Source organism: Corvus kubaryi, unplaced genomic scaffold, assembly GCF_017639235.1.
Source record: "Corvus kubaryi isolate FWS band 111438036 unplaced genomic scaffold, C.kubaryi_AGA036_p1.0 37256, whole genome shotgun sequence".
Classification (NCBI taxonomy): domain Eukaryota; kingdom Metazoa; phylum Chordata; class Aves; order Passeriformes; family Corvidae; genus Corvus; species Corvus kubaryi.
Window position 1 is genome coordinate 402,257 of NW_024581076.1, and position 26,107 is coordinate 428,363.

Consider the following 26,107-nt stretch of genomic DNA (forward strand, 5'->3'; position numbering starts at 1 on the left):
CCGGGCGGAGCCGGGCGGGGCCCAGCGCAGCCTAACCCAGCACAGCGCGGGCCGCCCCAGCGGAGCCCAGCCCAGGCGTGCCGAGCCGTGCCCGCCATGGCCATCGCGCACATCGCCACCGAGTACGTCTTCTCCGACTTCCTGCTGAAGGAGCCGCCGGAGACGCGCTACAAGGGGCTGCGGCTGGAGCTGGCGCTCGACAAGATCGTCACCTGCATCTCCGTGGGGCTGCCGCTGCTCCTCATCTCCCTCGCTTTCGCCCAGGAGGTCTCCATCGGTAACTCCGGCAGCACCCCTCTCCCGGTTCCCGGCGGCGAACAAAGGGCTCGGCGGGGCGGGGGACGGCGGAGCGGGGCTCGGGCGGGAACACAGCGCTCGGCGGGGCTCAGCTGCCGGGAGGGGCTCCCGCTCGGGGCAGGGCGGAGGGCGCCTTTGGGCCGCGGGAAGGAAAGCTGCCTTCCCGGAAAACGTTCTTCCGGAGAGCATCCCTAGCAGCAGGCTCATCCAGGTGTGCTGGGCTTCCCGGCCAGCCCTCCCCGCGCCTCCCCGTGCCCTCCTTCTCGCTGGGGCATTCCCTGGCCGCTGCCGTTCTCTCAGCACCTCCTGAGCAGGAGCCTTGTCAGCCCAGCCGGCGCATCTTCTCCCGTGGGGGTGATGGGGAGCGCTGAAGCCGTGCCGCCCTTTGTTTCCCAGCGCAGTTCAGCCTGGAGCAGCCAGCCGGGATGTGCCTCGGAACTGCCTGTCTGCTGCCGCTCCCGGCGCTCGGGGTGTTCGGGAGTAGGATCGCGGTGTCGCTCAGCAGCTGTCAGGGACAGGTGCCACGGAGAAGGGCTGTCAGAGCTCTGCCTTTGCCCTGCAGGCGGCTCAGTGGGGCTGGTCTCCCACAGGACGGGCAGTGGGAGAGCTCTCTAAAGCTCCTCTGCCCTCCTGCAACTGTTCAGTTCAGTTTTCAATTTCTGCTGTGACTCGCTAGATGAAACTATACTTTACAGGTAAAGGACCAGGTTTCCTAATTATTTGACTACCTTTTTTTTACCCACCTCCCCAAGTTACAGAAGTGATCATGCAGCAGCCCGTGGCATGAGGAGTGGAACTAAAGGATCTTTAAGGTCCCTTCCAACCCAAGCGTTTCTGTTATTCTATAAGAATAGTACTACTTGGATGAAGATTTTAATGGTCAATAAGCAGTACTGTCCATTTTGAGACAGGGGTGAATCCTAGGATTTCCAGCCTTTCAGAGATAGTTCGATTTACTGCATGTACCTGTTTATTGCCATTCAGTGGCAATAAACTCTCCATCATCTCCATGATCTCCATCATCTACAGGATGGAGTCAAGTGAATGCCAGCAGAATGGAAATTGGACTGGGACTTTGAATTAGTGGTGAATCTGTGCAAAGCCATCATGAATAGCACTGGTCAGATACCAGACTGCTTAAGAGATAAGATGCTCCAGACTGCTGTATTTACAAACAGCTACACACCTATTGCACTAGATGTGGGTTTGCCCCAGATCAATGTGGCCTGCAATACCTGAGCAGAGGAGTGAAGGATAAGCAGACTGCAAATGCTGAGACAAGATCTGAGCCCTGTGGCAGCTCTGTTCATCCAGTTTCTGGATAGATACATCCATATTTCTGTACTCTAACCTGCTTCTTTTAGATCTGCTACTGATAACGAGCAAATTTCTTCCTCTTAAAGCGATGAAAAAGAGGGTTTGCATTTCCATACAATAACTTGTATATGGTCCCCTTAATTCTTCTTTCTACTTCTACTCTAGAAGTGCTGGATCCAGTTTGAAACAGTGCCTGTGTACCAATGTTTCTTTCATTTTGTTTCATTTTCCTCCCTTACACAAAGATCAAACACACCGTTGAACTGCAGAGTTCAATAAAGTGCGCCTTTCTTTCAGATGAGTTAAGTTCTTATCTTTCAATTATTTCAATATTAAAACTACTTTGAATTGAATCTGTGAGTGCAGTAGATTCATAAAGCAAGAATAAAAAGTGGGCTGCATCTTGCTAGTGTTTCTTTTTGCTTAAAATCCTGAGCACCTGTTAGAAGAAAACATTGGGTTGAAAACTGAGCTTTTTTTAGTTGAAAAATAGATATGAAAATAGGCCCCGGGTATGGGTGAAACTGCACCACGTGGTATCCATACAGAAAGTGATAGTAAATCAGCCGTGCTGCTGTTACAGCTGTCACCTATTTCCCACACAGTCCTTGAAGCTCAACAGGCTGGCTGCTTATGGGACAGTCCAAAACTGTTTCCATTAAAGCATTTGGGGAAACACAGAGGATTTTAGGGGCTGGAAATTCCTGGTTGTCTGAGCTGTGGTGTTCAGCCAGTGATAAAATAGACAGCAAGGTTTGTTTTCAAACACTTCCTGATACAGTCGGGCTCTGAAAAAGCTCAGGAGTGCTTAACTGAGGGAAAATGTTGGGGTCCATTTTTAGGTCAGAAAAAGAGCAACTTGGAGGTGGATGTGAAAGTGTTTGGTGGAAATACCTGCCTCAGAGTACAAGAACTGAACACCCTTTCCAAAAATGAATGCTCAGCTCCTATTTCTGTTGTGATAATTGCATTCTTCCCACATCAGATTCTCTTGGCATCTCATCCTGTCATCTTCCCTTCCTGCTCTTCTTTCCTGTTCTGTTGCAGTGTGGTGTCAGACACCTGCAATTTTCTCCTACACGTGGTTGCTCTTAATTGTGTGCAATTATTAAAACGTTTACAAAGACTATGGAAGTTTTCTGAAGCTACCAAGTAACTTTTAGTTTTGGCCGGAGTTTCAGGAAATAAACGAGATTCCAGTGGAATCACAGAGGATTGTCTGCTGGAGGTGTGGAAAACCCAGCTGCAACACCCAGCCAGCGAGCACCGCTGAAACTGTGGGGTTAGTGCCTCCACCCCACTTTAGCATCCTTCAGGGGCAGGAGGAGAACTAACCTGGTTAGAAATCCATGGTCAGCTGTAGTTTTGTGAGGATTTTAAGCTGGTTCTGGTAGTGCTTAGCAGTGACTGAGCTGTTCTCTGCTGTCCCTGGGAATCTTTGCTGCTTGAAATCCTGCACTTGTTATCTCTTTGCAGCTAGACCTTGTTTTATACCATTTTACATAATTTTATGTAATTTTATATATACTGGGAAGGTGGAAATAGTAATAGGATTGTGTTGTACATGTATATAACATATTATGGCTTAATAATATTTTCTTATATTACTTGGCAGTTCTTGGGTGAGTATGCTACAGGTGGTCAGGTAGTGTGGTAATAGAAACCATCTAAATATAGCCCATTCTTCTTATAAAGGGGAAATAAACCTCTGAAAGATGGGTTACCCTCAGCAATTTGTGAGCCACAAATTAATAGAATTTTATCTGTGCCATTTTTAGTAAGAAGAGCTCTGAGTCAGGATTGAGATTCCAGTTTCTGAATTCAGTTTGGGTGTATTGCAAGATGTGCTTTCTTACTGTAAACAGCCTGGCTGAAAACATAGATATTTATTCCCAAGGCTCTGCTTGGAGCAGGATACCGCTGATATAAGCAGGTACAGTCAGATGAGAAGAGAGGAAATTGAAGCAAGCTGCTTCATTTTGGCATCTGCCAAAATTCAGCTTAGTTCTGGGTAAAGTATCAATAGCTGTCAGTTGCAGCTGAAAGAAAAGCAGATGTGAGAGCTGTCCACTCAACATCAAATATTTTCATCTTTTTCCATAGGAAGGCAACTGTGAACTGGTCATCTGTGCGTGTCACCAGATGATGTTGTTTGACCTCCTGCATACAACAGCTTCCAGGCACAGCTGTGCAATGGGCAGCCTGTGCTGGCTGCATTCACTGCAGCCTCGTGTGGGAGGTGATGGCTGGGAGGGGATACAAGGAGGGAGGGAGGGAGTGGAGAAGAAGGGAATTTTGTGGTGGCCCCAGCAGCCCTTACTACGTGTTCAGTTTGAGTGTTGGTTATGCATGGCTCATCTGAAGCTGGGATGAAGTAATCCACGTGTTTCAGCATCTCTGTTTTACTGTAGAAGAAAACACCTTGTAAACCTTTCCAGGACACAGAAACCATCACATGTTGAGTAAAGAGGGCTGAGAAACTTGGTTGTAATCGTCATGAAGGCTCCGTCTGTCAAAATGGAGATTTGCTGCACTAAAACCATCTTCTTTCCCACCGGTGCTCTGGTGCATCTTACCATGCTGGAGGGTGCTCAGAGGTGGCAAGGTGGAGCCTTGCCTTATGCTCTACACACCATGGGGTTAATGTCCCCATTGACCACTTTGGACTTTCCCAGTGGTGACAATCCTTGCTTGCCCTGCTTGTTTTCCACCTAATTTCTGGGCACTTTTTTCTTCCAATTTGTTTTTTTAATTTCCATCCTTGCAGTTGGCTGCCTGTGGGCTTTGAGGTGCTTTGGCTGGCAGAAAACACAGAGTGAAGGGTATTAGTGGGGAACTCTGCTGCATCCCAGAAGCTTCTGTGGGTGCCATGATGGCAGTAGTGCCCATCTGCAGTGCCCCTTACTGCATGTCCAGCTGGGCCTGTATCTCTCTATATAAGTTCATCATGTGTCTGAAGCAGTCATGAGAATAAAATGTCTAGAAAGGGGAAAACCCCCCAATATAAATCACAACAAATATACTGAAAAAACCAGTCCTAACTCTTGAATTGGACTCCTTTCCTCTCTTTCTACCCCCTGTCTGGTCCTCCCTGCTGGTGTCTCTCTCCTTTCGTGTTCACAGGTTCCTGGGGAGGCTTTTGGGAAATAATCTTATCTTGTGACTTCACGAGAGCTGGGGGCTAAAGTTGGGTTGGGTGTGATTAGGCCAAAGACTACTATTGTGGCAGCTGCTGGCTGAGAGCTGGAAAAACCCCTCCCAGTGCTGCTGAAGCAGGCTTTATGCTAATAGTTGACGTTTGCACACCTTGCATTTAATTCAGCAGGATGCTGTGAAACCCAGGGCATTAATGAAGAACTGAGACAACAAATGTGTGAGTAGCTTCAGTCCAAAGCAGCCAGACAGGCTGAGAACTGCTGTCAGCAGAGGTGCAGATCCCAGAAGGACATACTGTGCTGCTCTTTGGCACATAGGGAGTGCTCAGGAAAGAGCAGAAGTTCCAGCATCAGGCACAGGCCTGCCTGGGCAGTCAGGGCAAACTTGTAAAAACATTTACTTTGGTATCAAGTCTGAACTGTCATTGGGTGAACATCTTCAGCAGTTGGTAAGATTTTTTCTTCTGTTTAATTCCTGTAGAGCCAGCTTTACATTTCCCGTGGAAATGATAGTAAGCTGCTTTAGCTGCCAAAGTAAATGTAAAAAGCATCATGGGCCTCTGGTACTGCCTGAGATTTGGGGTACCCCCCATGTTGATGGTGAAGCTAGATGGTCATTGCCAGTGTTTTGTAATGCTTCTCCTTCAGATGAAGGGAAACTTTTTTTGTCTTCCTTTAATCTCAGTGGTGGAAATTTAATTCACGATTCTTTTTCCCCACTGAATCAAAAAACTTATCACTGTGAAGGCAATGCTTGATAAATACCCAGCTCTTTTCCCACTGCATGATTTTGAGACTTCTCTGAGGGATAACTTGCAGCCCCCTGTCGAGAGAAATATACTTTGTAACTCCTCTGACCCACTCCACTTAAACATTGAATCACCTGAGCTTTACATTTTGCTAGTACTCCATTACCAAAGTACCTTAGGGAAGAGGTTCTTTTCTCCAGTGCACCCATTTGCTCCATACTTCCTTCTTCAACAGGGTGTCCATTCTGTTTCACCCAACCTGCCACTTCAGTCATTCCTTCACATGTGCCCCTAATGCATGTGTGTACACCTGTACACCCACATGTACATTTGTTTCTTCTTTGGTATGCATTGGAATTTCTTTTTTCATTTTTAAAAATATTTTTTAATGTTGGTGTGGAGGATGTGACTTGGATGGTGCCTGGCAGTCTGTACCTTGTCTATGTGTGCCTTGATTTTCTTGTTTAGGTGTTTCTGTAGTGGCTACTAAAGAGCATAATTCTTGCTAGATAAAATCAGATGTTTGGGTATCATGGCAAGTTCATTTTGCCTTGTGGAAAATTATGGTAATAATTAATGGCCAGGTTTTCCTCCAAGCATATGCAAATCTTTTTGCAGTGACTGCAGTGTATTAGAATCCAAATAATTACTTACTGAAGGTTTAATCCTGTCAACTGCAATCATTTGATCCTGGTTCAGGAAAAATAGTTAAGCCTGTGATTAGCATTGATTCTTGGAAGTCCTCTCTGTTAGTTGCAGTTTCTTAATTAGATGTGTAAGTCAACAGAGAGGTTTTGAGCCACTGAAGAGGAAACCAGTCTGGCTTGCTGGCTTTACCCTCTCTTTTGTAAAGGATGCAGCCAGAGGGTGCTGATCTCTCAGCACATCCTGCCTCACACACAGCAAAACAGTCCAGTACTGAACAGGGACTCTCCTTTGAATTTGAGATTTCCTTGGGGTTCTGAGAGTTTCTTCTCATATGTAGGTTTCCTGTGTAGGAGCTGCAGAAGAGCCACTTGCAGGAAAAAAAGGATATTCCTGGTACACATGTGGAGGCAATAGCTGGAAGTTTGTTGGCAAAGCACCCATGAAGATGTGCCACAGCTGGGTGGGGTGGCAGCTTGTCCTCACTGTGCACTGGCTGCAGTGACTCAGGCTTGTACTCTGCACTCAGTTGCATGCCTGCAAGTAATTCCTGCTGCCAACGACCAGCTCCATCTGGTAATCTTGGCACTCTTGGAAAAGTGTCATTTCATCATATGTAGCTGCACACCCGTTGCTGCCTTAGTTTTCTGCAGCTCTTTTGGATGGTCTCTCTTTAGGACAACCATAGTAAATGGCATTTTTTTATCCTCATTTGTTTGCAAAAATGTAAGTCAAATCCCTATTACTCCTTCTCCAAAGCTAATTTAGTGTCCGGAAATTATTACACAAAAAAGTGCATTGCCAAGTGCAATGATAAATTGGCCAGACTGTTGTGACAACTGCTTAACAAATGCAGTCATTTGTTATTCCTCAGCCTTCTTCTGTATATTTTATCTCCCTTTGTTATGGCCTTGTTTGCTGCTTTTCTCTTTCCCAAGCTATTACTTGCAGGAGCAAAGGGCAGGAATGGCTTCATGTCACCAAGCCAGGAGGCTGTTCCTTTTGTAGCAGAGGACTGTTAGCCTCTCATAAACTAGCCCTGTGCATAGCTGTATGCACAGTGGGTCTGTGGAAGGCAGGTAGCCCTGTGCCAAATTTCTCTAATAGAAACTACAGATTTTCTTCTCCACTTCTTCCAGAATAGTCCAACACAAAGTAAATTATCTCTCTGTATATACTGCTATTACTGCTAGGAAGGAAGGAAGGATAGAAAATGGTGACAATTTTCTGAGGCATTTAATGATCTGTATTTTGTATGGATGATGCACTAAAACATCTTCCCTGTACAAGTCTTAACATTACTACTGTTACTGCGTAGTTGTAATTTGAATTAACAAGTATTTACAAAGAAGACTGCAATCAGTTAAAAACCAGTATGACAACTGGAGTGTCCCCCTGCTTGAGGCTGAGCTCTGTCTGCTTGGCTCCCAAGTCAGGTTTCCAGCGTCCCTACTGAAACACTGGGGATTGTGAGGGATGTTCACTGCTCTGCTGCAGCACTGGCATCACTGTAGCTGTTCTGGTATGAAGTTGTGCCCATGACATTTCAGAGAAGGGGCCTGGCTGCCTTCTTCCTCACTCGTGCCTTTTAAACACTCCATCACTTTTAAGTGGTGTTCCACCCATTAATGAGAATGAACACATGGAATGTGTTTCTTTTTGTGGATTCACAAACATGAATAAGACAAAGCATCTTTCTGAACAGTCCATTGCTCTTCCTTTGAAAGGGTCACTTGTTTGCTGCTCCACACTGGGCACAGCCACCAGCAGGAGATTGGTTAAATGATGAGAGCAGGGCATGAATGGTCCCTATCCAGTGGAGAGCAGACATTAAATGCCTGCTTTTTTTCTTTGCTTTTTCTCCCCCTCCTTATTTTTTTTTTTGTCTGCAATATATTATTTCTTGGGTTTCCACAACTAATGGAAATCATCTGGAAAACAAAAACTCCCAAAACTTTGGGGGAGTGCAAGTGCTTGTCTGGTGCCAACTTTGCTAAATCACATGAGCTCTACTCTGATAAACAGTAACTTGTTTTCCATAAGGGAGGCTTGTGACAGGTCAAATCACGATGACCAAACCATGTCCTTAAGACACTACAGCCTTAGAAATAATTATAATAGTGACTCATATGGAAAGGCTTTTATTCATAAAGCTCCTTGACTATGCTGCATTGTAAAGAGGCCGTACAAGTTACAAGGCAAATGCAGTTGACTCTTTTTCCAAAACTAGTTCTTGTTCACTGAAAGCTAAACTAGCAAAAAGGCACGACAAGTGATACAATCTTATATTAAATACTTATTCCCATAAAGCACACAGCAAAGCTATTAGCATAATTTAGATGAATATATTAAGGGAAAAAATATAGCAATATTTTCCCCCTGTTGGTCTTCTGATATTGGTCTAAGTGTTGGAAGTTGCTTAGAAGAAATGTTCATGGAAGAGCCATCTCCACTCTGTGTATTTATTTGGTGAAATGACTTCCTGTTTCAACATTTATGAAAGTCTGGTGGAAATGTATGTGTGTTGAGGGGATGTTGCTTTCCTTTTCAAGGCTTCAGAAAGATAGTTGAACCGCCTCATCCTGTTTTACTGGCGTTATCTGAGGAGCCACTGATGCTCCATGTCCCATAAGCACTCTTCCCTGTTGAGGTATGCTGTGGGAGGAGTCACATGGTGCCTGTGGCTGGTCAGAGCAGAATTTAACCTTAAGGCTGAGGCTGGCCAAATAGCTGCTCTCACTGTCACTTAGGGCCTTGATCTTAATTTGGAGCTCCTGAGCAGCTGAAGAGGCCCTGGGAATGAATGGGGATGACGGTGTTATGCATAATCTTGGACACTGGTGAGGAGGGGCCTGGCACGCTTTGGGGGTGTCTGAGGCCACAATTTCTCAGCCAAAAGTTACAGGGAAATCCTTGTTTCTACAGATAGAACTTGAACCCCTCAAAATAGTTTGTAAACTCAGAGGCAGAAGAAGTGGCAGCACCCTGGGAAAACGTGCCCTTCCATCATTGCAAGGACTGCTGGGCTGCAAGAATGGTGTTTGAGGTCTTGTTACAACAGACATGTGAGCTGTAGGTTGTGCTTTTGGGAAATTGTGACACAATGGTATGTGCTGGCATTTGTTGCCTCAGGCCTGATCTGATCACACTTTGTTAGTTCCCCTTTGGCCAACCTGAGTTAAGTGCATGTGAGAAAGGTCTTTAAGGTCACATTCCCCACAAAACTTACGGAAATTGGCCGAAAAGATAGGTGCTTTTAATATGCTGTCTCAAGCCTTAGGAGACATCCTTAGATGGATCCCTGTGGGAGTTATGGCCTTTGGGTGCAGTAGGACCTCAGTGACCCTCCTTCCCGCAGAACTGCTGTGCTTTGTCTGATCACTTAACCTGAGAACTTTGGATACCATGACATCTTAAGCGTGTGCTTTTTTTTCTAAACCTGTTTTCTTCTTTTTTTTTAATCTTTCAAGGGTGCAATAACTTTTGCTTTGTTTTCCCAGGTGCTCAGATAAGCTGTTTTGCACCCAGCTCTTTCTCCTGGCGACAAGCTGCTTATGTGGACTCCTACTGCTGGGCAGCTGTGCAGCAGAAGCAACCATCCCACAACAACTTAGAAAACATACCCCTGTGGCTGCATAAAGTATGTATAGGTCTCCATCACCTGGCAAAGTTATTCCCACATAGAAACCTACCTTTGCCTTACTTGCTCCTCTGCTCTGCTGTAGTCCTTGGCTTTGACTTAACTCTCTATTTTTAGAATGTTTTCTTTCTCGTACTTCCAAAGAGGGGTAGCACTAGAGAAGGTATTTTCTCCTTCTAAATAAAGGGTCACCAGTTATCTGACACAAGAGTAATGTTAACGTTGCTGCGTTGCCCTGGAGTGATTGCTTCACCTGGCTTTAGCCAGGAACTATTTTAAAACTGGAATACAGGACGCAAAACTGCCTTAAAGCTTGTATCAAAAGCTTATTTTAGGAAAACAGGGTAATGAAAACATTTTATATTTTGACTGTGTTATTCTTGGCCAGTTGTGCATGCAGGGAGACTTATGGCAGACAGACATTTTGGGAGAGGTGATATTAATCACTGGTACCAACAGGTTTAACCCCTGTCTTCAGCGTACTCTCCTGCATGTCCACAGGTAAACTATGAGCTGGCTTTCACTGCTTCAGGTAAAGCAGCATCATACCGAATGCACAGAAAGAGACTCATTTTATGGGTTAAAAGTGCAGTAGGTTTTAAGATACTTGAGCTGGCTCAAAGCAGTTAGCTGAGGTTTGGCAGGAGTTACACACTGAATTAATGCCATGCCTGGAGCTGACTCAACTCGAGAAGCAGCTTGAGCCTGCTTGAGCAGTGCTGATGCCAAAATAAGAAATGCTGTTGGGCTCTGCAAATTTGTGTTCTGCCTTCCTCAGCCCTTTTATTACTTGTCACAGCAAATAAACCCCTGGCATCTGGGGGCAGAGGAGAGCCTGGTGCTAGAGCGAGCTCAGGTATGGGACCTGCAGCACCTGTATTTCTGGCTTTTGCTGCTGTGTCCTAAGCCTCAGGTTTTATTATAAAGTCATCTGGTGGTATTTTCTCTGAGAGACTATTCAAGGCTGTCTCTGATTTGTTTTCTGACTCAAATCACTAACTGAGGATTTACTGCTGGCTTCTCCTGTTATCTCCACTAATAACCTTGACCTATTAGTAGGTGTGTGTTTCATGAATGTTAAAGCCAGACTTGTTGGTTTCTAGCCCGAACTCTTCCTTGCACAGTTAGGGCTCCACTTCAGACCTTCTACAGAGGCCAGTTGAAGCTGCTGGAACGCCTCACGGTGCAGGTAGCTTGCATGGCTGGAAACTCCACCTGCAAACCTGGATAGTTTGCTGTCTCTTTCTCTTGAGGGAATGAGTTCATTACCGAAATTCTTTCTGTTGAACTTCATGTGAGAGTCACCTGCTGATAGCACTAAGTCTGCTTGTTTGCCAGCCACAAATAGCTTAAGCACTCATACTTTTACAATGCAACCCATGTTAATTGGCTAACTAGTGCTGTATCAGAAATTGCTGCAGTTCCTCCCATGACAGCTTAATGGTATATGATGTTTCCTTGTAAATGCCCTGCAAACTGTCTGCAGGGAGTGCATCTGAACAGCTGAGCCAGAGGCTGTAACAGAGGCTGGTGCCTCATCTTAGCCTCCTAGACCCATGATTAGCCACCCACCCTTCTGATCCAGACACTGGGAGCTGCAGATGCTCTTTGGAGGTCAGTGTTAGCTAATATACTTCTGGTTGCTCATCAGCCTCCATGCTTTAAAAGTTTACAGGGAAGGAGCGACGATACAGCTGTTTAACAGTGAACTTTGGCTCCCACTGTGGTATCTGAAGGCTGTTCTTTGCATCCAGGGCCAACAGCTGCTGGGTGGCTTGGGATCACTTCTGCAGGAAGACAGGGCTTGCTTGGGTGGTCTTCCCAACCTTGCACTGCAAAGTATGTACAAGCTCATTGCTCTGCAGATTTTGGGTAGATAATAATTTTAAAAATGAGCAGAGCCTTTTGGTAGCACAGTGATGTTAAGGAGAAAAGGGAGACTTCCTGTGCTCAGGTCAGTGGAGATCTGACTCTGCAGTGTCAGGGACAGGGATGCAGACAGAGGGACAGCAGGGATCGTTAACAGCACTTAAAACTTTTCTCCTGCTTCCTGGGAAGCAGAGCTTTTATTTGCAGGTTCTTTCCAAAGCTTTGACTCACTTAGTATCTCACTGTATTGGCATGCGGGAAGGCTCCATAAAAAATCCTTAAGGAGGCATTATGTTATGGATTTGGGGGAATGAGATTGTAGGCCCCGTTCCTAATTAAAGGGGATGGATTTCCTTTTGGCATGCTCTCTGTGCTCTGTCAGAAGTACTGTCTCCTGGGACAGTGCTCAGTGTGGTACAGAGAGGAAGCAGGAGCAGGTAGCTCTTTGGTGAGGAAGCCAACTTGTAGCAACCTGCACTGCTTTTGTTCTCAGCATCTGGTTGCTCTGGAGGATTATCAAACCCAGGCTGCATTGCAGAAAAACTGAAACCTTCCCATTTCCCCCCTTCCCTCCTATTTCAGAGTTCAAGTTTACTCTGGGATTTTGGTTTTTTGAACAGTAAAATGTAAGTTTCAGTTCTGGGCACTCCCCAAAGCTTGGCACCTTTACTGGTTGTCCTTTCTGCACTAGGAGATTTCTCCCAGGGGTTGAATTCATCAGTTTGGAAACTGAGAAAGAGCATACTGCAACCTTCTGGCTTTGTTGACTCTCTGGTAGTCAGTGTGCTCCTAGAGGGTGCCCAGGACCCCTCTCCATGGAGAACAGGAGTTCTGAAATTTACAGTGATCCTGGAAACTCTTCACACTGGATAACCCTTAGCAGGAAGCAAAAATGAGTTGTGTACTAAAATGCACAATTCAATAAACAAAATACCTGCAGATAGATAAATATAAAGAAGAGACTATGGTAGGTCCTGCCTGCATTTTTAGTTTAATTCTAAGATTTCCTCCTCTTTGTCAGTGAGAGATCTGTCAAAAGGATTATATTGTTGAGTTCTCTGACAAACCTCTTCAGGTTTGTCATTGATGAAACTTATTCTGGTCAGGCTTTACTCTTTTGTTGCTTCTGTTTTCTTATGGCATTTTCCACTCTGGTTCTATTCCCTTAAGAGGTTTATTGTGTCTGTCTGAAGAGTAAGAACAGAGATACAGGTTTTAGAGGTGAGTGGTAAAGACAGACAGGCAGTGGTGATGGGGGATGGAGCAGTTTTGCATTTGCCCACCTGGTGCAGACAGTTTGCTCTCTAAAGATGAGTGCCCCACCTGCCAAGTTATTTTGGCAAGACTTGTCTTGATCCTTAACTGGAAGGAGAAGAGAAGCTTTTTGCCATTGTGTGTGGGCAGACCTTGCAGTCTAGTTGAGAAGGAGAGGAACTGCACTGTGAGCCTTTTTAATCCATAGTGCACAGAAAAATTTATAAAACTTTAAGTAGGAGAACAGTGAGCATCATCTTACTGGCTCTTGATAGCAACCAAGCAAGCTGAGGGGTAGTTGAACACTGAGAGACTGACCACTTTATAGTCCTGAAATTTGGATTGCTAGGGTGGAGCTGCCTATGATCAAGAATCTTCTAAAGATTTTTTAAATTACTGTATTTTCTAGTCTGCTGTTAACTGGGGAGAAGCAAAGAAGAAGATACAGGTAAGCAAAGTAGAAGTTAAGGGAGTAGGTGGTTTGTCCGAAGAAGGGGATTTATACTCGTATGAAGTGCAGGGAAACAACTCACCTGAGTGTTGAAAGAAGAGGTCTGCACATGTGGCACAGCCACACAGGAGAGGTTGGTTGCCTGGCTCAGATATCAAAGTGCAGGACAAGTGCTTTGGGACCTGCCGAAAGCATTGCATACAGAGAGTGGGTCTGCAGTCTTTGTATGCATGAAGTGAAATTACGTCATTGAAAACCCTCACTTTTTGTAAAAAGAGGTAAGATTTACCATGAACCCTTGAGTTGTTCTTTGAATCATTTGTCTGAGGACACAAAAACAAGCCTTGAGGTTATTCATTATATTGATGGTACAGTTATAATCATGATTGTTACCTGGTTCTAGTTACTCATTGTTTGTACAATTTCTTAATTGACTGAGGGCTCCTCATGTTTCACCTGTAAACCCTACCCAGAGAGATTAAGGGCTGTCAGAGCAAGGAAACTCATATGCAGATGCATTTATAAATAATTATTTGAAAATGTAGTGTTAGAGCTACTTAAGTTTGTTGCAGATGGAGTCATCCACTTCACTCATGAGAGAGAGGCAACAATGTGTTGATATAAAACAGTGAACTAACCAGTTCAGTGGTAAATGTTACAGTGGTTTAACAAGATTTAGTGGGAAGATACACTTCATTATTTAGTACATGGAGGATAGAATGAGGGTTGCTATGGAGACCCTCCTGTTGAGTCATGAGGTTCAGAAAGGACTCCTCTGTGTTCTAAACCCCTTCTCAGAGGGGAGTTCAGGTGTGGCTGGGTTCCAGCTTAGTCCCAGACTTGCCAGCAGTTTATGTGTAAAGGATTATATGTGCACTGTCAACCCTTTATATCACTTAGCTAAGATTTCAAGGTTTATCATGCTGTTAATCACTTAAAGACAGCGTGCTACAGCAAGGAATCTCTCAGCCTTGAGGAGTAACCTTGAAAGGTATCCCAGCTCAAGGGGAGAACCTGACATGCAGCCTGCAGCTATGCTGGAAAGCTTAGCAGGCCCTGGGCTGCCCACTGCTTTTGGAGTATGATGATTGATTTGTAGTCATCTTTGTACATCAGCAAGAGGTCTGGGTCACTGTTCCAGGCAGTCCTTGACTACCACATTGCCATCTGTCACCCAAAGTCCAGAATAAACTGTATACAGCCATCACAGCCTCCACTGGTGATTATGGGTTGAGATGATTTGAACTGGAGAAATACAGTTTTGAAGCTATATCAAAACAGGAAGTATGTAACAGGTGGGATAAAGGTCACATAGGGTTTGAGATTCACTTGTAGGTTTGGAGATAGGATAGGATCTCAGTCAGAATGATGAGTCGCTTATAGCTGTTTCTGCTGAACACCAATGAGACATCTCCCATTGCTGCAAACAGGAATAGAGTCATATCCAAAGGGATTTTAATGCATTTGCTTCTGGAAACATGTAATTACTGTCATTAGCCTGTTAGGAGCTTATTGCCTTTGCTTGGGCTCTTTCCAGAGACAAAGAGAAAATTGGAGCTGAAGAGGGAGACATATCACCATGTTCATGTATTTTAAAGTCAAATGAGTGAAGGCACTTCAGTGCTTCATTCTTTGTTGAATATTGTGTGCCAGTTAATTTTTCTCAAAGTTGTTATCCAGACCTGTGCAGCTACAGTTTTGTGCTATTGTACTTAAAGTTACTCTTTGACTATGGTCAGGTGGGTGGAAGTCAGAATGTTTTCAGTCACTTGTATAGTGCTTGCCCAGAGGAAATAAGGACTTAAGATGCAATAAATTAGAAAGCTGTTGTTTTCTAAATGCCATGAACGTTATTTTCATCTTCTTCCAGCCATTTTTATCCAGACCCTGGTAAGCTTTCTGTAGATTAGGTCCTTGAAAATGCCCTTTGTGTCACTCCACCAATTCCAGCTATTTTTTTTTTTTTGCATGATAAAAGCATATTTGAGGTTATAAAGCAATTATTTTAAATGGCCTTTTAACTTATTTGCTGTGTATTTACTTCATCTTAGCACAGTTGAAGCTGGTAATGACAGACTATTTTGTGCTTTAGTCTGATTTTATCTTTCACCTTTGGGAGAGTGTGCTGCTAATGCATCTTTGATAAAAGTCTTGTGATTCCAGCACCTTATGTGCTTCTGCAAGTGGACTGCTCAAACACCTCTTCTTCTGTACCCATGCACGTGTTCTTGCTGAACAGTAGCTGAGTACTAACAAATTTACTTAAACGGCCTGGAATGTGCACAGGGCTCAAAGGCTACTGCAGCAGTACAGAACAAGGGGCAGCCTCTTGGCTTCCAAGTGCTCTGCTTCCTTGGGACCAGTGTGACATCAGACTAAGAGCCAAGCAAAGCAGAAGAACCTGCTTCCATCATCCTTAGCTTTCAGGAGCTCAGCAATACTTAGCAGAAAACATACAGGGCACTGCAGTTTGAGTTCCTGCTGCACCCACCACCCGTTTTGTCAGTCTCATACTGAATATGTTGAAAAGGAACTTGATAACTACACAGCAAAGGAAAAACTTGAGTTTTACTTGTGGGCTAGTATCTTTCTCTGGCATAGGTTTGACAATACAGTTCTTGGGATCAGTGACACTTCCTTTTACTTCGATGCTACAAACTGTCCAAGACTGAAGTAGCATTTCCTCCTTGTGTATTCGGCGCCTTGGGAGCAAATAAACCGTCAAACCATAAACCGTAAAAGAAAGGCAGATGGCACATGCTCGTCTGTGCACAAATACCACAGAGTCCTCTTCTAAAGATGGGAAGTCATTATGTTTGACTGTCAAATGTAGTCAGAGGAGCTGGACAACCCAAGTTTGTTGTTCTGAAACCTAGGATTCATGCCAGATGACTTTGCATTTTCACTTCTGCCTGTCATTCAAGGCCTTAAATTTTAATGATTCAAAACAATTTTCTGGTTATCTAAGCCTACTGTTAACAAATAGAACAAGCATATCTTTCATTTTTAAAAAAGCCAGGGTCTGAGAAGGATGGAGTTGTGCATCAAGTGCTGTGGAGGAGCTGACAAATACAGGCTTTTGTTTGCAAACTAAAAGAGCTGGACTAATGATCATGTTGCTGCTCTGGTTTTGAGACCATTCAGAAGAGTTGCACAGTGTTTACTTATGCAAAGCTACAGCTACAGCTTTGGGAGTGGTGAGAGCCTGGCAAGGGAAAGCCCAGCAAATGCATAACAAACATGCCTTTTCCCCAGCAGTGTGATGCTTCCAGGTGAGGAGGCAGTGGTGAAGGAGCTGGGGAGAGGAGGAGGTGCAAGGGAAGATGGCAGAGGCTGGTTTCTGTAAGGCAACAGCCTAACAAGGTTGGGGAGAGGGGGACATTGGAGGACATCTGGGACAGAGCAAGAGAGCTGATGCCAGCGTGCTACACAAGTGCAGAATTTTTTTAAGGTATAAAGGAAGACATGGAGACTAACAGTGGAGGTTTTGGGCTGTGACTTCAGTGTGACAACTATCTTGCCTCTTACCGTGTGTCACATAGGACGCAGGGTAAAGAGATCTTTAGGAATATATGCGATACTGCTGATGGCAGCTCCAGTTTTGAGGGTCACAAAGGGAATTCATAAATCTTCTTATGCCTGTAAAATTTGAAATGAGTGAGTATTAAAGCCAAGAGGTATAAACCAATGTTTCTACTTCTACATAATACAGAATTCAGAGTACTGATAGAGCCTGGATATGAAACCATGAAGTTTTGGGTAAACCAAGGCATCAGGAGTCAGACCTGTGAGGCCTGGTGGCATTGTCCACAGTGATAAATAAGAAGAACAAATTCTTGTGCTGTTGATGAGATGTCCAAAACACGTTGGACATGCCAGAGCTTTCCATCTCAATTGGAAAGGCTAGACCTGGAAGAAGGAAGATGATCTGACATTATCTGTTGTGTGCAAAGAGGAAAGAGAGGCAGTAGTGAGGGCAGAGCTCTGCACAGTTTTTATGGGCTGTTGTGGGTAGGGGAAGTCAGTCATTTAAGATCTAATACATCATATGCATTCCTACTGCCAGTAATAACACAGGATTTTGCTTTAATGGTAGGTGATATTAGAAGTAATTTTCCTGAATAAAATGTTCCATAACATCGAATTATTTACTTTGTGCATGCAGAAATTTAATCTCTCTTGATTAATGCAAACACAAGTTAACATAGTAATATTAGGTCCAGATTTTCATCTTGTTAAATACCTACAAATGTACGTGTAGCTTTTCCACTTGCACTGATTAATGACTTCAGTTCAAGCTTGCTCTAAAAATCTCCACTGGCTTTGCCAGTGAGTGTGCATATGCACATGGCTGTAACACTTGTGATGTCTTACATCTGTTTCATATTTGTTTACTGCAACTAATTTAAATTTCCTTAGGAACTGATGCTGGATTTGAGTGAAGTCTGCTTGCTATCAAAAGCTGAATGTGATGAATTAGAGGTTGTCTGAATTTGCAGCACATTTCACTAAGTGCTTGTCTAACCAGGTCTTACATCATGTCTCTGTAAGGGTAATGTTATGTATGATTTTATACTTTGAATATCATGTCAGAGTAGATAGAAAACACCATCTTTCCTGCAGCTGGGAGGAATTGGAGTTAAAATTGCATGACAAAAACTACTTGTTGATGAGTAGAAGAAAGAAAAACTTCAAACTTGTATTTTATACCTGCTTCAGCCCTTTCCCTAAGCAGCGGTGACCATGTAAGGGCTGACTTCTCAGTGCTGCATTAACACCAGACCATTCTGATGCTGTGTGTTGGTTTCCATGTAGATGTTATCTGAAAATATTTAAATACCTTGAAGTATTGCAGCCACATTTACATCCTTTACAGTCACTGTATATCACGCACTCTGAGCATGTATGTTTGTGGGCATGGAGAGCATGTAACAGCTCCATTATTAACCTCCTGACAGCTAATGGAGAGCAGGAGAGATTTTGCTGGTGGCTGGAGTGTTTTAGTTGCTATGAGCAATGGTGACACATCAGGCAGGGAGAGTTAGGCGACAGTATCCTCTTCTTTCGGTCAGCCCCTCTGACAGCTGCTTTGCTTTGCTCTTTGTTTGTTTTTCCCCAGGTTAATGCTGTCTTTCTCAATGTCAGGTCCAGCAGTTACGAATATGCAGAAATTGTTATCAGGATTGAAAATGTTATCAGGATCATGGCACCTTTATTCTGTGGGCTTTTGTTTTTCCTTCGGTGGGGGGAAGCCCTAAGCAGCAGCAAGGTTACTGGAGCTGTTGGAAAAGACATTTTGCTTCCCTGTATATCCCAAGTAATCAAAAAATTGGGTTTTACTAGAAGGATTTAAATAAAATTATAGGGATTTAATAGGCTTATAGGAAACCTAGTACTTATGGAGAATGATGATGTTTGGCTGACTGACTTGCTTCTTATGCAGGTGAAGCCTAATCAGGGTTTTGTTCTCCCTGCAGTTCTTCCCATACATCCTTCTGCTCGTTGCTATCCTGCTGTATTTACCGTGTTTGTTCTGGCGCTTCACTGCAGCACCTCACCTTTCCTCAGACCTGAAATTTATTATGGAAGAACTTGACAAAGCCTATAACAGGGCAATCAAAGCTGCTAATAGCATTCGAAGTGGAGACCCCAGGGACCCTACTGACTTGATTCCAGCTGCTAATGAGAACTTGACACAGAGGTAAGATGTTGGGGCTTGGCTTTCTTTGCTCTTCTCTTCATGTTCTTAACAGATGTGATGTCTGTACTCACTTAGAAATTTATTGCAGAGGTTTGAATGGTGACCTGACACACTTTTAAGTTTGATTAAAAAAAATATGATACCTGAAATGATTACTTTGGCACTTGGAGCTGGAACTTAGCATGTTCTTTTTTCAAAGAAAACGTGTAATGAGCTCTTCAGATTACTTACTACCTGAGGTGTTCCAATTTCTTTAGTTGCAGTAGGTGTTAAATAGTTTTGCCCACCACACTGTAATAAAATAGAGATACTGAAGTCCTCATTTCTCAATGTTCTTGACAGTTGCTTGCACGCTGTCAAGTTACTTGTCATCTCCTGTCCTTTAAGATCTAGGTCTGCAAAGCTTCTGATAAAAAAAAATTATTAAAAAAACCAAACATCAAATGCAACAAAAGTGACCCCCTCCCCCTCTGATCAAGTTGGTGCACTGTTCCAACCAGATCTGGTTTCTGCTTTCTTCTAGGTCAGGATACATGTTTCTCTCTGTATGTGGGGATACAAATAGTGCAGTGGGGACTTAGGTCTCTGCTTTGAAATGTGGAGTTAGGTCTTGACAAGTAAAAAGCCTTCTAGCGTTCTATTATTGAACAAGTGCTTGGGGAGTCTGCTTTTCCACATGGATTTGCTTACTCTACCTGTTTTGTACTGGAAAAGAACAAAAATATTTTGTTGCCATGAGGGCTATACTTTTTTTTCCATTTTCCAGTGTTTGAACTCTCTCGTTTCTTAAGGAACTTTTCTGTATTAGAATGTTGATATTTTTCATTTATCTGCTATTCTGTTGGTTTTCTATTAACTTCAATAAAACTACCCTTAATTTACCTCAATAAAAGCATGTGAACATGTTGGAGTGGGTCCAGAGGAGGATTATCAAGATGATTAGAGGGATGGAACACCTCTCCTGCAGATGCAGGCTGAGAAAGCTGGGGTTGATCAGCCTGGAGAAGAGAAGGCTCCAGTGAGACCTTAAAGCACCTTCTGGTACCTAAAAAGGATATACAAAAAAACTGAAGAGGGAGTTTTTAGAGGGGCATGTAGTGATAGGACAAGGGGGAATGGCTGAAAACTGAAAAAAAGTAGGTTTAGATTAGGTATTAGGAAAAAATTCTTCCCTGGGAGGGTGGTGAGGCTGGTGCAGGTTGCCCAGGGAAGCTGTGGATGCCCCATCTCTGGAAGTGCTCAAGGCCAGGTTAGGTGGGGCTTTGAGCAACGTGGTCTGGTGAAAAGTGTCCCTGTACATGGCAGAGCACGGAGATTGGTTGGAAATAGATGATGTTTAAAGAACCCTTCTAGTGCAAACCTTATTGTGATTCTATGATTTTAAGGGGGTTTCCAATCTTGTATTTCTTTTCGAGTGCTGGGTTTTGTTGATATTTGGGGTACGTGAATGCTGCAGCATCTGATCTACATGATTTGGTGTTTTTTTCTCTCTTTTTCAGTTTGTGGGAAATATCTGAAAGCTACTTTAAATACCCAATTGTGGAGCAGTACCTGAAGACAAAAAAGAATTCAAAGTGCTTAATAATTAAATACATTACCTGCCGTTTACTCACACTAGTAATTATTTTCATTGCATGCCTCTATCTGGGCTACTACATCAGTCTCTCCTCGCTGAGTGATGAGTTTCTCTGCACTATCAAAACTGGGATCTTAAAGAATGACACAACTGTTCCAGAAGTGGTTCAGTGCAAGCTTATTGCTGTTGGTGTCTTCAAGGTACTCAGCTATATTAACCTGATAGTCTATCTGCTGGTGATGCCCCTGGTAGTGTATGCAATGTTTGTTCCATGGAGGTGGAATTCAGGTGTTCTCAAAGTGTATGAAATCTTGCCAACTTTCGATGTTCTGAAACTTAAGTCAAAGCATTTTGATGACTTAAGCCTTTACCTCCTCTTTCTTGAAGAAAATGTGAGTGAACTTAAATCATTTAAATGCCTTAAAGTGCTGGAGAACATTGCAGTTTCTGAGAAGTTTGATGTCATGCAGCTTTTGGTAAACCTTGGTACTATTAAGACTGATACCATAGATGGGAAGCCAGGGACCGCTGAGTTGGAGAAGCCTGAAGAAACACCTATGGAAGAGCGGGAAAAAGATGCAACAGAGTTACGAGGTAAGCTGATCTAGATGTGTATCCCTACCAAAAACTTACTCATATATTCTGTAAGATAATGGACCTGCTTAGTCCTTGCTGTGTTGCCTGCTGTGTAAGTGCTATAACCTCAGAAGACTGTGGTGGTGTAGTGGCACAGCTAAACCCTGGAGTGTCTGTTAGGTTGGTGGTGCCTGCTGACATCTCTGCTCTGGCACTAAGGGGCTTCAGCTGTTTGGACTTTAACTGTTTAAGACCCCCTGCACAGTAGGAGAGCTCTAGGTTGGTCCTACAGTAGGTTGTGCTTGAAGGAGCTCTGGTGAGAAAGCTGGTGGTTTCAGGACTTTTTTCAGAAATTAGCTCCGAAGTGTAGTAACTGCTGCTTCTGCTTCTGTTCAGGCTTTGGCAGAAGTCTTCGGTGAATATAAAAATAAGTCTGATGCTCAGAAATGCTGCTGGCAGAGGAACAGAAAATGACAAAAGAAGGGAAGTGGGACTGGGGCCAGTGAACATGCTCCTGTTCCTGCTTTCACAGAGAGCAAGGAAGATTGACTGTAAAGTGATTTTTGCCAAAATGGTCCAAGTCAATCTGGATTGGTGCAATGGTTTTCTAGATATCTCATCAGTCTGCAGACATGGTCAGCTTGAGCAATCACTCTTACATAAGATACAATCTAGGGTTCTGTCCTAAAAAATGTGGCATATCTTAATTGTGAAACCAGTTCCTTCCTCAAGTACAGAATTAGAGAAGCCAAATATCCAGGGGGAGGTATAAACCAAAAGTGATGATGCTTTAAAACATTTAGAAGCTTACCTGAGTATGTGAGCACAATGCTGAGGGCAAGTTAAAGAGCTATTTCAAAGGCAGGAAAAGAATGAATCTATTTTCTCTTCAGAAAGCTATGCCCTGTAATTAATAAAAAAGAAGCATCAGTACCCAGGGGTTAGCTGTTCCTCTGTAACTGGGTCAAGCAGTTGTGGTAGGCTGAGATTTGGAGAAGTCAACAGGAGAATTAGAACTAACAAGCAGAATTATTTTTGGACCAGAAGAAGCCCTTTTGGCAGCCAGCTCTTGTGCAGCAGCTTGGAGTAATTCTGACAGAATATAGTTTTCCTCTCAAATCTGTCCCTTTTTCAAAGAACAGGTGGGTTTGGAAGTAAAATATAAGAACCTAAGGTGGAGGTCTGGGCTCAAGGAGCTGAAAATGTTAATCGAAAATCTGACTCATTTTTATCTGAAAGAAGAATTTTGGAGATTGTTTTCATCTCACAAAAACACTTCAAAGACTTATTTTTGTCCAGAGCAGAACAAACTCATGCTTGAAGCTCTGTTTAGATGCATTGCAGAAAGAAGCTGCTGTTTTTATGACCAGCTCTGGCTGGTGCAGTCCCTGTCCTTCTGCCAGGGGACAGCTGCAGGCTCCACCACCCATCAGCTAAGCTTTGCCCACAGCTCATCATCTTTTCCTCTGTCTGTAGTGGTGTCAGCATGTTTTAATTAGGGACTGTGTTAACAAGTGGTAGATGCTGGCTCTGGGAGAGAGATGTGCAGGGCATCCTGCTGCCGGGTGTGGGGCAGCGGAGGCAGCGCAGGACAGCCGGCAGTGCAGCACGGCCTTGGTGGCAGTTCCTTTGTACACCACAGGTCGAGTGGTTTGATGGCCCTTTCTCTTCTAAAGCTTTACCTTCTCTTCAGTTCTGACAGACCACGATGCAAGTGGCAGTGTAACTACGAGGGAAGACAAGAGACTTCGCCAGAGACTCATAGATTCTTCATGCTGATGACTCCCAGCTGCAGGAGCCAGGAGCCCCGTTCTGTGGGAAGGCTCCTCCTCTGCCTCCGCTGCGCTCAGCGCAAGGTGCTGCTCTTTGAATGCAACCATTCTCAATCGCCTGACAGCTCCCCAGAGGCCAAACTGGTTTACAGACTACTTGTTATACAATAATCAGGAGTCATGTGCCTGAAAAAGCGTGTTGTACACTTCCATTATTTATCAGAAAAATCAAACCACATACAAGGAGGAACAAGAACAAAAAAATTCTGTCATAACAAGTGATGTGCACTGAATGCAGTTGAAGCTGGCAGCTGGACAGAGCTTGCTGCATGTTGTAGAAGGATGGGAAATATAACCCTTTAGGTAGCAAAAAGATATGGCCACATTGCATCCTGAAGTGTTGCTCTGCAGCAGTGGCCATCTCAGTTCTGGGGTTTAAGTAAGGTAACTTTGGTCTCTCTGTCCTGGAAAAGGTGGGGCAGGGATGGGGTTTTATAATGAATCTGGTTAATCTGTACCAGATGGTGGCTGACACTGATACTGGCTGTGTCTTCGTGGGAAAAATAGAGGTTACTCTGTTCAGCTTGAGATGTCTTGGTTAGTCATCCCAACATTCGTGTCTGGGATAAAGTACTTGACACTGGTGGAAAAGAAACTACGAATAGTTTTAGTGTTAAGAAGGTACTGTAAATATTAGGGATTGTGAATTTTCTATGTGTTAATAAATTTAAAATGTCTTAACACTTTTTTTACGAAATGCAATGATGTGAAAGCTAAATGTTGGTTTAATTTCTATCTCTCAGTTGTTTTGGTCAGTGTCTAACAAATCCACCTTGGAATTTTGGGCTGAAGATCAGTGAAGTTGCTTCTGTTTTTGTAATGGTTTGTCGAAGTATTTCGTAATGTTTTTATGTGTGGAATTTTTCTCAACGTGTTTGTAGTATCAAATGCAATATTAGTTGTGCTGTTTTCCAAACCACACTTGAGAAGACAAATTAACTTGTATTACAGTGGCACCCAAATGCCTCAGCAGAGCCAAACACCCAACAGCCAAGGTGAAGTAGATGTAAATACTGTGAAAGGTCATTCTCCCCCCCACACATTGTGACTCTATTTTAATTAAAGAAAAGATGTTTAGTGTATTGGAACGGCCAGAGTAAGGGGGAGTGTTTGTATGTTGGAAAACTGTTGTGGTTTGTTATCAGACCATGTGGGGAGAGTAGAATTCAGCTTTAATGTTGACCCCCCTGCCCAAGACCTCAACCTTCATTGAGTATTAAAATGACCTTTGTCTTGAAATGGTAGGTGCAGGGTGAGGTGGGTAGGGAGTGAAGAACCGCAGTGGTGGTGTGTATCTTTCACAAATGTCATATACTGACTTATTTTTCTGTATCGTCCATGTAAGTGAAATGATTTGCCTGTCACCTCCTCCAAGTTGGCTTTTTAAACAAAGGAGGACTTCTTTTATAGCTAGGTAGGACTTCCAGTTCTGTAAGACTTCCATTTGGCAGTTCCTTTGTGTCACCCACTTTTGTGCTCTTGTCTGCTAGTATTCTCCGTATGGTTGTGGATGAGGGGCCAACAGGAGTGGGTGGTGTTACCATTTTTGCACAGAACTCTTTATGTGCTGCAGCAGATTTCAGAGATTGTGTCCCTATTTGAATCTGGCTGCTGTTGAACAAGTGGATCTGAAAGTGCTGCTGTGCTACACTTAGGGTTAGTACTACAAGAACTCTTCAGTTTTTATATGGCTTTCAGCTAAGACAAGCCTTATTTTAAAAGACGTTTTTAAAGCCGTATTTTATGCTACCTCTGCACAGCACACAGCACAGCTGCAATCCTAATGTCCCTTGCATTACCAGCACAGAACAGGGCTTATATTGGACACTGGTAGTCCAAACTGCTGGATTTTATTGCCATACTTCTGCCACCAAGCCTATGAACCCTCTCACCTTTCCTAGATTGTCTGGCTATGCTGATGTGTTGCTGATGGTCCTTTATATGTAGGCAGTGCAGGTGCACATTGTGCATTGTGTGTCTTGGACAAGGAGCTATAGTGCAATACTAAGATTCTGTGATGTGGATGTGTTTGAACTGTTTGATGTAAGTAGAGTTCTCAGTCTTTAAAATTCAAAGCTCCTGGAAGCCACATGTTCATGTTTCATGTTGGATATGTACCTAACTTTTTACTTATTCCTCTTCTGTATTTAAAAATGACTTGCTGCAGTGAATCTGTTGTCTTTTAAAGTGTTTAATAAAATTCCTGTCAATCCTCCTCGGTTATTAAAATAAAACCAGTTTTGTCAACTACAATAGCATAAGTGTCTGAAGGTTCCAGGAACAGTCACGTGTTGCCATAGTGCAATACATGTGGGCTGATGCTAAACCCTGAGGAAACATTTTGGACAGTGGTTATAATTCTGCTCTTTTAATTTTTGTTCTCCTAAAATTGTTAGAGCAACATGAATTGGTTCAAAATCTGTTTAAATTTGAAAAGCTGTTCAGAAAGTGTCAGCACATGATAAATAGCATATCCATTATGTGATTTACTATCTACAAATTGGCCAGTCTCAGCACATTTGAACTTTTCAGCTGTATCTTCCTGTTTTGTGTTTCTTAACTGCCCAGCTTTAGTGGCACTGCTCCTGCTGTGTTTTGCCATTTTCAAAACATGGGCTGAATTCCAGTTTAGGCCTTATGGAAAAGAGTCCATCTTCAGCCTCTTCATCACTACACTCTTTCTAGAAACAGCTACATTTGTCTGTCTTCTTTTAAATACCCCAGAAAATAAAATGGCAGTGTCAAGATTCAGGTTTGGTCCATGTCATTCTTTCTCTCTCCTTGTCTCTCCACCACTTGGGTATTAATAATCCTCCAACTGCAGGAGAGCTCCAATTAGCTCCTGTGCACACTCTTTGCCTTACACTGGCTCTTGCGTGATTTAAAACTTGTGATTTAAGCTTCAGAGAGCAAGTAAAAATGTTTATTCCAGTAGCAGATTGTGTGCCTCTAAAAGCAGCTGTATTCCACTGTTTTTCTGCCTCTGGATGTTGTCAGTCACTGTTAGAATAAAGGATGAATTTTGTGTCCATTTTTTTCCCCTTA

General features: G+C 43.5%; 1 protein-coding gene across 2 annotated transcripts; it reads left to right on the forward strand.

Moving 5' to 3' along the window:
* On the forward strand, positions 1-25,813 carry PANX1 (pannexin 1). 2 transcript variants are annotated; one of them, XM_042023720.1, is made up of 6 exons: positions 1-277; positions 9,664-9,803; positions 13,336-13,374; positions 18,855-19,078; positions 20,578-21,248; positions 22,924-25,813. In XM_042023720.1, the coding sequence occupies exons 1-6, from the start codon at positions 97-99 to the stop codon at positions 23,007-23,009; spliced, it is 1,341 nt and encodes a 446-aa protein (XP_041879654.1). In that variant the 5' UTR covers positions 1-96; the 3' UTR covers positions 23,010-25,813. The 2 variants fall into 2 exon arrangements, with proteins under 2 accessions (XP_041879654.1, XP_041879655.1); XM_042023721.1 differs by lacking the exon at positions 13,336-13,374 and having other exon boundaries at positions 3-277.
* The last annotated feature ends 294 nt before the right edge of the window (positions 25,814-26,107 follow it).

Bases quoted from the DNA above. Each gene is read 5' to 3' on its own strand.
- PANX1 (XM_042023720.1), top strand. From the start codon at position 97: ATGGCCATCGCGCACATCGCCACCGAGTACGTCTTCTCCGACTTCCTG. The intron at 13,375-18,854 runs GTAAGCAAAGTA...TTCTCCCTGCAG, and splicing joins AAGCAAAGAAGAAGATACAG to TTCTTCCCATACATCCTTCT. The intron at 19,079-20,577 runs GTAAGATGTTGG...TCTCTTTTTCAG, and splicing joins AATGAGAACTTGACACAGAG to TTTGTGGGAAATATCTGAAA.